The sequence below is a fragment of the Bombus vancouverensis genome, chromosome 1 (assembly GCF_051014615.1).
Source record: "Bombus vancouverensis nearcticus chromosome 1, iyBomVanc1_principal, whole genome shotgun sequence".
In the NCBI taxonomy this organism is placed as follows: Eukaryota; Metazoa; Arthropoda; class Insecta; order Hymenoptera; family Apidae; genus Bombus; species Bombus vancouverensis.
In genome coordinates, this window is record NC_134911.1 from 16,026,611 (window position 1) to 16,038,271 (window position 11,661).

The 11,661-nt window shown below is 46.8% G+C and overlaps 1 protein-coding gene across 1 annotated transcript in view; it reads left to right on the top strand.

Moving 5' to 3' along the window:
* Positions 1–5,172, top strand: part of LOC117153546 (sosondowah) — a 96,682-nt gene extending 91,510 nt beyond the window's left edge. The window contains exon 7 of the mRNA XM_076621136.1: positions 4,972–5,172. Within this exon, the coding sequence (XP_076477251.1) occupies positions 4,972–5,157 (186 nt within the window). The 3' untranslated portion in view covers positions 5,158–5,172. The remainder of the gene's footprint in view (positions 1–4,971) is intronic.
* Positions 5,173–11,661: the final 6,489 nt, after the last annotated feature.

The following is an 11,661-nucleotide window of genomic DNA, read 5'->3' on the forward strand; positions in this document are numbered from 1 at the left end:
TGCGACATCTTTTGCCTGTTGCGAAGTCTCGCATTCGACTGTCGCGAGCGAAGAATTTGGGCTTCCGAGTATCATCTTGATATGGAAGTCTTCGATCGCGGCGATTGTAGCGGTTTAATCAACGCGCCACGAATTGACGTAGCCGGACTTGGAGAAGGTCGCGGGAACGAGGCGCGACGGAGGCAAAAATTTGGGCCGGGATCGGGCGCGGATTTTAAGGAGAGTCCGCATACCAGGCAGCGACAGAGTCCCACGGGAGCAAAAGGGAGGAAAGGGCCACGCTGAGGAGACGGCCACTAAATATTGTGTTCGCGCAGAGAATACAGCTCTCGGGACACGTGTAAGCGGGGCCGCGGGATTCCGTATGAGCAGATCGGCCCGCCGATTATACGCTAATTCAACGCAAATTCCTTCCCGGAGATATCTGTATCGCTCGCATACATCAGAGCCCGCGGTAGCTGGCTGCCGTTGTTGCTGCTGCTGCTGCTGCTGCTGCTGCTGCACAGGCCTTCTCCGTGCCGCTCGCCGTGCCTTCGAGCGTCCGCAGTCTCCGGTTAGCTTAATCAGTACCCACGAGGAGACAACTATATACCCACGGCTACATAGTTTTCGTGCACATGTGGTGTACACACATCGACCGTGGGTACACCAGGGACCCACGAAAACCGGCGACTCTGTCGTGCCGCTACCGGTGCAACCGGTCAGCCAGCGGAAACCGCCGGGATGTACTAATTAATCCAGACGGAGATTTGATTATGATATCGACAAAGGATGTCCGGAACTATTCGTCGAGACGGTGTTTGGACTCTTGCGAATCGAACGTCCGATCAGAATGCTTTCGCAAAGATCAGAGGGGTCAAGATGCTGGCTGGTATCACGTGTCAGATGCACAAGTTCAAATTCACTTGATATTAACTACTGTATACTATGTTCAAAATCGATCTATCACTAATGGCCATTGACGAGCTTCTCCCATGATCGTGATTCAATCTGAAGACTATTCCCATCTCTAACAACTGACCCTAAACGCTCAGTCTACCGAAACGACATACGAAACGTCCCCTACAATTAACAACGCATTAATCCCGTCATTAATCCGGCAAACAAAGCTACATAAGGCAAAAACGTGGCACGAGCTGGCGGAAGATGATGGAACAAAGGGGAGCGCAAATCGCTTGCCAGACCTAGAAGAGAGGGTCAGGATCGACGGTGAACGTTCTCACGCATGACGAAGGCAGCCGGCCAAGGGATTTCCAAGTCAGGAATCGCCGGTAAAGAGCGCGAAGACGACGGCTACCGTGTATATAGGTATGGCGCGCGGTGGTCAACGAAGGTCCAGGGCAGAGGACCGAAGATATATCACGTTGTCGGCCGACATACCATTCTTTCGCGGCAGCCGACACAGTGTGTGCGCGTAGCATTCACAAATTAAGGAGCGCCAAAGTCCACGAGACGGCGTAGGTATGGCGCTATCGCGCTTCATAAAACTTCGTTAGCAGGCTGCAAGTAGACGGCCGACGCGGTATATACGCGCTCGTAGAGAAACGCGCGCTGATGGCCCCTCTCTCACGGCCGAGAGCTGCGGGGCTACCGTAAAAATTCATTTTGTTTCCCCGGCCGTGTAATTTCTCCCGGATTCTTGCATCTTTCGCGCCGGACCGTATTAGGCGGTACCGTGTTCGCCGCTGGTCCTCGCGTTCTCGCTTCTCCACCGCTGATCACGCTCGTCTGTCGTCTGGTTTGCGATCCTAATCTTGATTAGCACTCCACACGCTCCTTTATACTCTGTGTAAACGAGATTCATTGTGCCGTCTTCCTCGAATCTCTGTCGCTGTAGGCGATGTCGTGCGTTGTTCACAGGGTGGTTGAGTTTGTTACGTTAAGGGGATGCCGATATTTTGGTTTTCCTGTCGTTACTTGGTTATACGATATTCAGTGAAAGAGAACAGAGGAGATAACTATTACGAAGTGTTAATAATTCTTATCTTCGTTTTATTTATACCGGTGACTGATCCACGGAATTGCATTTGACAGTATATCGGTGAAAGCATAATTTTAGAAAACTCTTAGTATTTTCCTCTCACTGCGAGTACAAGGTACAAATACCTTATACATTTCGATAACAAGATTCAATAACTCGTAAAAATAACAACAGCGAATTAACAAAGCAGGTTCGCTTCCCTCCTCCTTGAACTTGAATACTTCGAGATCATTTAAATTACACAGTGGTATCCTTCCCAAATCAATTCACGATTTAACGAACCAAAGCGAAGATTGCTCTTCGATATCCACCATACTGAGCAGCCGCGTTTATCGTGCTGCTACGATTTCGATTTCGATCAGGGAGTTCTTGGTCCTCGCGGTCGCTGGCTGAGCAACGGTATTGGCGCCACGTGCCTCTAATATCAAGCAGGAGGTCGTATATCCTCTCGGTGCGTTGCTCGTTAATTTGCCGTGCAGTCAGCGCATATAGAGCTAGTGGGCGCACAAGGTGCACCCCACACGTGGCTGCACGGACGACGCGGTCACCCACACGCTTTCACGAACAGACGTAGAGCATAGGGTGACGTTGGTCGTGGCAGCGCAACGGTGGCCACGTAAAACCACACACACAGCCACATCGGGTAAATAGGCATACACGAAAGAGCGCGCGCGTGGTTCTCGTCATTAGGTACGTAGCCTCGTTAGGATGAGTTTTTCCGCCGCTAATGAGGTGGCCTGCAAGTTGTCTCTGGTAGCGGTGCAGACGGTCCAGCCGCGGTAGTGGCTCTCTCCGTGTGGATCAGGTGGACGTCCGGCTTTCTATGACGGCAGCGTGCGAATCTGGAGACCCGGACACTATTTTTAATCTACCCCCGGGACGCGGACTTGACGGAATTAAAATACATGTCCCTGGGAGCACCGCGAACGCTTGCTTATATCCCCGACGCGGATCGTATATTTCTCTCTTAGCGAACCAGCCACCCTACGCTGGACCGTGCGGAATAATCCTGGTTCTTCCTGGTTGTTTTGCCAACGGACATCTTGTTTCTTTTTCTCTTTTTCCTTCATTTTTCCTTTTTGCTTCTTCTCTTCCTCCCTTTATTTCAAATTTATTATATCCCTTACAGAAAAAAACTGCTGGAATCTGTTAAAAAATATAATTCCGAAGAAGCGCACAATACCACCGATTGTGAGTATTTCTCCAATAACTATTTGGACCGACTATTAATTCCAGCACTAACTAATCTCAGTAATTCACCAGCTGTAATTCATTACTGACTATTGATCAGTACTAAGCTCTCAGTAGTACAAGCACCAGAATCTAGTAATGCACTACTCAGAATCAGTACTATATCACTGGTCAATCCGTGATATCTGCAGGAGGTGCTTTCAAAGCCTTCGCGTTTTCATTCGTGATCAATTTTTTTTAAAGGCGAATGGCGTCATCGATTATACGGATATTTTTTATGTGAAAATCGTTGGAAACACTGCAGTCTAATTATTTGTGAAATAACTTTGTTATCTCCCGTACACGTTTTACGGAAACGCTAAATGCTTAGTGACCATCGACAGGGCCATGCGATCGTCGTGATACCGCGAGGTACCACGCGACAGCGACATTTAAGCGCGGTCGGACGAATGGCGCGCGCGTGTCTGCGCGTTTTTGCGAGACCTGCCCGCGGCCATTAAATTTACGAGCCGTCACGGCTAACTTGCAAAGAATAATAACGTATATGCTCGAAATAATCCGCTGGTCGGAATAACCCGCTATATGGAAATAGCCGGGCATTTGAACGGCTCGATGTCAAAGCAAGCCAGCCCGGATATAACTCAACGCTTAAACGAGACCGCGTTCGCTTCAACCGCTCGTAGACGCGTGCTGTTTTGGATTTAAAAACGCGCTCTTTACATTTTACTCGCGGGTTATTTCTAACTCTCTCGCTTTTTGTCCAGCGTGTCACTCATAGCGTAAACGGACGATTTAAACAAAATTTGCGAAAAACGTTCCCTCGACTTCTTGTTTCGGCCCTGAATTCCATCCCTGTAAATTCTCTGACCGTTCATACGGGATGATCCTCTTTCTGGTTAATTGAAAGACAATGTCGCTGATCGCTTCGCGGTTCACCATCTCTTCGTCTCATTTCACATATGCTACGGTTTGTAAATGAGCGAGCCTCTCACAAGTCAAACTGATCGACTCCACTTGTCGACGATATCATAATTTTATTACATAAGTACACGGTTGATACTCAATTCTCAAGAAATAAACGAGTTAGTTCTACAAGTTCGTTTTATTCGCAAGGAAATGACAAATAACGGTAAATTATTGTGCAAGAGCGGTCAGATGTAAAAGATCCATCGATTGACGTCCTTTAAATTTTCCACCGAGCCATATCGTCGATCTGAATCGCAGCCAAGAATCCAGCGGTCCGTGCCAGTTCCGGTGGAGAATTTTTTCGCCCCGACATCCACGCGGAGTAATTCGAGCCCGGACGACGATTCTAGAGATGTTCGGGTCTTCGTGAGTCGAGTTTCGTCGCACCGTGTCCTTCCCTCTCTCGTGAGCTCGCGCCCGGTGATCGACTGCCCTCGAAGTGCTCCACCTCATTCTACTCTCGAGTGCTGTCCGACGTCGCCATTCATCCAGCTCGTTCCGGTCGACGTGGCCGGGAGCCGTTGCTTAATTCGCGAATATTTCACCGGGGCCCCGCGGGCTGAAAATACGCTACAGCTGGTCGCGTCGTGTCTACAACCGGGCCACCGTCGCGATTTTTCCGAAATATTCGCGACGTGGCCCGTAAATTTCCGTCGTTGGCGTATTTTTACGTTCACCCCATTTTACGTTCATCCTCCTTCTCCGCTGTCTCTCCTTTTCCTAATCGTTTTGTCTCGTTTCTCTGCAAGTGTAATCCGTGCGCAGAGTTATTTTATTTCGCAATATGAGTAGATTGTACGATCTATTATCTCATGTTGTTGATGATGTTGCAGACGGCGTTGCACTGGGCGGCCAAACACGGCGACGAGAACATCGTGAAGCTGATCGCGGGTACCTACAAGGATTATATCAAAAGTGTCAATGAGACTTCGGTGAGTTCGGTTAATTCTCTAAGCGAAGAAAAATTCTATATAAAAATTCTGATGGGTGTCTTAGATTTGACGTTTCTGTTGAAATAAATGACGCAAAGGTTTGATATAAATTTTGTCCCTAATGCGGTTCATCTCTAAGCTTCAGAGTTCATTTAAAATTCGTACAATGTCCTTCTCGCCCGTTTCATCGCGTCAGATGCTTAGATCAGATCATAAAGGCTCCCCGGCAGTATATCTTTTTTTAAGGTATATTATGCAAAGGTGGGCGTATAAGGAGTCGGTATGGATTTTTTAGTATCATACGGTGTCATCGCGAATAAACTTACGATCTATAGAATGCTATTCGATAGTTATATACCTACAACTCAGCAAATATTTTAAGTGTTATCGCATCTGCACCTTTGATGATCGCTTCTAATCTTGTCTTCTTCTATTTCCGGATACTCTGCCAATCTGCGATCCACAGAACGGGGTAAGTCTTACTATCGACTTTTCGATTTTAATTCGTTGCGAACATTCCACATACCAAAATCTAATCGCTAAGACACGTAACAAGGATCAGTGGACGATGGAAAACGTCAAAGGAAAAGTAATAAACTTTCTCCATAACCTTCCGCAATCTAAATCCATCCACGTCTCTCACCACCTGCCGCGAGTGTCTCGAGCAGCGCGTGGCGCAAATAATAACGACGAACGGGGAGGTAAAAAGAACGAGATCGATAAAGAGAAAAGCGAGACAAGGCTGGCTGAGAATAAATCGCGAGCAGAATATCGCTCTGGAATCTACCGTGATCTGTAAGTGGCCGGCGTGCGAAAGGAGCGTAGGACGCGCATTTAAGCGGGTTGCGAGCGCCGCGTGTCTCTTCGTGCCGGCAGAAAGGCGCAGAGTTTGTCCCCGTGGCAGAAAGGAAGGAAAGAGAGGGAAAGGTAGGCGCAGCGCACAGAGAGAAGACTGCAGATAGGATCGGATGTGTGTGGTCCGCCGCTTTGCTCTTTATAAGACTTATATAAGGTGGAGCGCCCTTCGCGGGGCAAAGAAGGAGGGCAGAAAAGAGACGAACCCACGGAGAAAACGAGAGAAAGAACGAGAAAGAGGAGAGAAGGTTGCTCGTTAGCGGCTCGCGACAAACACCGCTGAACTACCGCACACGTTCTAGTTAAACAGACCGATGAAGATAGAAATATGTAACAACTATGTACAGCGAAAAAGATGTAATGAAATTCATCGAAATTCAATTTAGAGGTAATGGAAGCCTTTAGATCGGCTAGAATATTTTACAGGTTTATCGCAAGGAAACGGTTACGTGCTGCACAAGGTTCTTCCCGTTCCCTCTCTCCCCTCCCTCTTCACGAAGAGCCTCAATTAAGCCGATTAGCGGCGTAATGGTTGCAGATCGCATCTAATCGCGATCATATTCGTTCGACAATGAATCTTTCGAAGTTCCGTAGCACGTTCGCGTATCCGCCTGCTCGTTACTTGATACGCTCGTTTATTTTCCCGTCATCGAGACCCGTGTTTCTCGTTTCGAAATTTTACAGAATTCCTTAGAGCTTGCAAATTAAAGAAATTATTTTAAGTCCACAGATAGTCTCGTACGGATAATTGATAGCACGGATAGAATAATGCTGGAGACGATATAGACTTTTGTAACAGAATTTGAAAGAAATCAAAGATTTTGTAACCTGTATCAGTTTTCCTGCGGACCTCTCAATAGCGAGAACGGGAGAAACAGGGAGAATCCTTGGAAAGTAGGTTCGATTCTTTTAAAACACCAGCCGTGTCCGTCGAAGTACGCCAGAATCTCTGTTTTCAAGGATTAGTGCTCGATTTAATAAATACGCGTGTATTCGTGTAGGTACCAACAACGTCGGCCCAGGCTAATCCACTCCGGAATGGATCCATTCTCTATCCGGCTAGCTCTTTTTTCCTTCCAGCAGCGGCTTTAGCGGCAGACGGTGAATCGTGTCGCACGGCGTAATCTGTCACAGCCACCACTCTCGCCGTAGTTTTCTGCGGCTTATCCCAGCGGCCGCCTCGCCCGCTTAATGCTCTGGCAAATGAAAAAGAGGGAAAACCGTGGGGAACCGACGACGAGTCTCTCCGGCAGCCTCCCTGCACTCTTAAGTCGCGTATCCTTCTCGTCGCGATTTCGCGCTGTGTAATATCCTACCCATCTTCTGCTCTAACTGTTTCGAATCAAAGCAACTGTGCTTCTTCGTCGTTCTAGTGTAACAAGAATTTTCTATTTCTCTTAGAGAGATTGGAGCAGAGTGATTGCTACGAGGAACTTTGGTTGAGATGAAAGTAAATGAAGTTAAATTTTAATAAACTTCGAAGGTGTCTATTCGAAACAAAGACACCTAAACTTCTCTGTTTGGAGACTTAAACACTCATCGTCTAAACTCTGAAGTAATCCTACGTTTCTTAGATTTATGTTCCAATGACTTCGTATTGCAATTAATAATTCAAAGATCAAAAGACTGACATTTGCATATATCAATTCGTTCCAAATCTCTGCAAAAAGTAACTTCAAACCTTCCTGCATCAAAGAACACAGAAATTTTTTCATAGATCAAACTCGTTGTAACGACCAATTTAATTCCTTCCTCGACTGATCGTTTTTTCGCACAGTATCTTATCTGGTGGCGAAATTCGTGGAGACATTTCTTCTCGCGATTGACCGAACGTCGAACGTTAGACGTTACCGGCGATCTTACGTGGCGCACGGCGGATCGGAGTCACGAGCGTAATCTGTCACCGGTACCGCTTCCAGCGCAGTTTTCTACGGCTTATCGCGGCATCGGCTCGCATTTAATCCCCGCAAAAAACGGTGCCCGTTCCCCACGGGGACCGTAAGCCGCCCGTGTGGCGCCTGCATCCTTGCAGGCGTACGACAGACAACGACAATGGCGATCCCACTGGTAGACCTTCGAGACACCGGCGGAATCTGTCGCGTACACCGGGTGACCCATTTCGAACGCATCCTGTAGAACCCCGAGATCGACGATCATATAGAGGAGTATACTACTTTAGTTAATAAAAGCTGACGCAGAGAAATCTTAATGATGAATGTCGTCGTGAGCGACTAGGCTTGATCATCCAAATGCACGCGAATCTTTTTTCTATTTTTAGTAATCTTGAACACTAGATAAAAATGCATATACTTCTTCGAGTGTTATTGATGAACCTCGTGGTCTCGGGATTATTTAGTAGTAAATCTATAGCGAATTTTATTAATAAAAGTATGAAAACCTTCCAATTGAAAAAGCATTGTTGCATCGATTGCCGATTTATCCAGCTCTACACCGCAATCGTGTTAACTCAGGCACTACCGTCTGAAGTCCGTGAAGGGATCTTTAAAAAATCATCCGTCGATGTTTGCGACCGTGTAACATTTTCTCTACAAATTAACTCAGGAAAGCCAAGAAGTCGAGGACTGGAGAATGGGGCTACCTGAGAGACTACCAGCCGGCGAGAACAGAAAGGCGAAGAAAAAAGGTGGGATCCGCGTTATAGGAACCAATATTCGAGGGTGTCGAAATACAAAATGTCGGAATCTCGGCCGTCAAGGGCGGGCCGTTATGATTTAGCTGCTCGTAAAGGCGGCTCGATGTAGGAAAATATTAAAATTGAAAATCCTCAACGGTGATATACGCGTGCGTGATATTGGTGGCCGGCAGCTGTCCCGTTCCCGAAGATTGTCGCTGAAGAAGGACGGCGACAGTCTGCCTAGCGCAAGAGGACGCGCAGACACACGAGTCCAGGAACGCGAAAAGAAATCTTTTGGAGTAACCGAGACAAGACGAGAGGGTTGGAAAGCGAAGGTGGAGATCGTGGGGGAGAAAACGGGCCTGGTGACGACGCGATATTGTCTCGAGGCTCGGTGACTCCGCGTGTCGGGACAATGCTACTTTAAAATATCGTCGAAAGTATAAAGAGGAGAAGGGTGAGCCACGGTGCGCGTATACGAGAATGAACGAAATAGAAAAGGGTGAGAGAGTGAGCATGCGTGAAGGCAGAGGGTGTCGTGCCACTTGTCGCGAGGACACACGTGTCGCACGCTATTGGAGTCGGGGAAAAAGGGTGACTCCAACGAGTTACCCCATACGTGCCATTTTCTATTCCTGGCGTCGTTGTAACGCGCTGCCTTTCGCCCACCTATACGCGGGGACTTTAAAGTGAAATAAATTAGAGCCGGCGCCCACCGAATAACTCTCTGCCTCTCTCTTTTTCTCTCTCGTCCAGCCGGCTTCGACCCCTTTCGAAAACCTCTGCACCCCCGAGGGTTGCAGCTCTCGCCTCGAAAACGGCGCTCGCCTATGATCGCGGTTTCGACGCATTTGTCACTGCGTTTATTGCGGAATGCGATATTGAGAGAGATATAGTGTATATACAGGGAGGCTGTTTATGGTGGCGCGTTCGGGAGTCGATTCAATTTTTTAGTCGTCTCGTTCAGCTTGTAACTTGAAAACATCGCTCCTCGCGTTGTCGACGTTGCAACTGGTGTTCGCTTTATCGAATGGTTCGAACGAAGTTTTCGCAGTTTATTTTAACTGCTGACTCTGTATGGGCGCAGAGTGGTTTATACGGGTTTTTCAAATAGTCTGAAATCGTTGCTGGATATTAGTCGCAGCTCTATTTTAGTGGAAAATCTTGGAAATTTAAACGACGTGAAATTGGACGATGACAATTTAAATCTTGTTTCGAAGTTATGAGAGAGGCTGTGCGTACACAGATCCGTTGCATCGTCTACGCAACTCTTGCGGATCGTCCGCGTTTTCACTTCCACCGGATAATGACCGGTGCACGCACACAATTACGCGCAATTTGTCGCACTTATCGAAGCGTATATCGTGAACGGCCGGTACGTGCTCGTAGCTCGCTTTCGTGAGTACCGGTTCACCGAGACACCGTCGCGAGTTTGCACTTTGCATACGATATTTCAAGGTCGCGCAATTTTTATCCCCGCCACGACTGACGCGATCGATCTTTCTTCCACCGATGAGAAATTCTTTCAACCTGAACCTCGTCCGCGTGACATGTTTTCCTTTATCCAAATTGTGATTAAACCCGTCTTTTATAATAATCGTTGCGTACCAATAACTATAAGACTATAAAGCTGAAAGTGTCACGGTTATTTTCTGTCCATGATTCTAGCCGTAATAACGTTGCAGCACCAATCACACTACTTGTACTTATTTTTCTTTCATGACTCGATTTATCCAACTACACATATATATCACTCCGTCTCAACGACTCCGTTACTAGATTTTGCAATATAGCCATCATTAAGATAGTGAGACGATACAAAATCGTCGATTAACTTCAATATCCATAGGGATCTGCTGCGATTCTCCAATTTTTACATTTCATTCATTTGCTCTCACAGTAGCAAATGAAATAGATTTGTAATATTTTAAGAGAATGTTCGACGTAACATTAGAATAAACCCGATACATTTTAATGTCGGAAAAACACAGTTGAGTAAAACATGATCGAGAAACGCAAAAAAAAAAAAAGGAAAACTTTCTTCAATTTCGAGGTAGATAGGGCATTTTAACTAAAGAAGATAGCATAAAAACAAGTTTTAAGATGCTGGGCGATTTTGGTCAGACGAAAAGTTGCCTCCAACGTACATCCACCTTCCTATTTTCCTCGCAGGTACTTTCTCAGTTCGGGGCCACGCAGTCCGCCTGCTAAATTATTCAAAAGATTGGAATCTTAAGGGCGAGCTACTGAATTATTAATTTATAGGCGTTATTGGGTGCGTGTGCGGCTATCTCGATACCGGCACGCATTAGTCAAACGGGTTATGGCGATCGGGCCAGTCGGCTACGCGTCGATCTTCGAGCTAGTATTGTTAATATCTTTGTAAAGGCGAAGAAGCGGATCAAAAGTGGCAGCTGTTTCCTGCGCGACCGAGGAAAAGCGGTCCCTCTTTCACCTGCCGCCCTCCGCGCGATACTAATTGCCAGATAACGTCCCTCCGATGTTTCATCCACCGCGACACAATTTCGTGTACCATCGATTCCGCGCTACGCGCCATTTCACGCGCGTACACTGTCATCCGTAAGTGTTCCGGTGTTTTCAGTCTAGCGAAAATATTTCAGATACGTTTCGAATGAATCCCTTTAATCTGATTTTTTCCTTTGATCTTATCCCAGCGACAACCGTATACAATTAGTGGATATCAGCTAACACTAAACAGCAGTTTATAATACAGTTTATACAAAACGCTTACACGATACGTATTAGCTTAACTTTTGGAAGTGGCTGTTAAGTAATTTTAATTTTCACGCGAGTAAATCGATGCACTTTCTATAGTGTATTCGTTGTTACTGTCATTTTGTGCATATAACATGCAAAATTGCGCCAGGTGTCCGAATACTTGTGGACGTAGCATACGCGTACTCCTTTTATTCCCGTTGCACCTTTTCTCCGCGCGTTATGTCGCGTCGCGACGCACAAGGGTGCGAAAGACGTTTATTCGGTATCGTTTGCATCGTAATTGGCTGTGGCGCGTGTATCGGGATATGGCGATACTGTCGTAGAGCAGGGACATGGAAGAACATGTTATTAGAGCACGATGA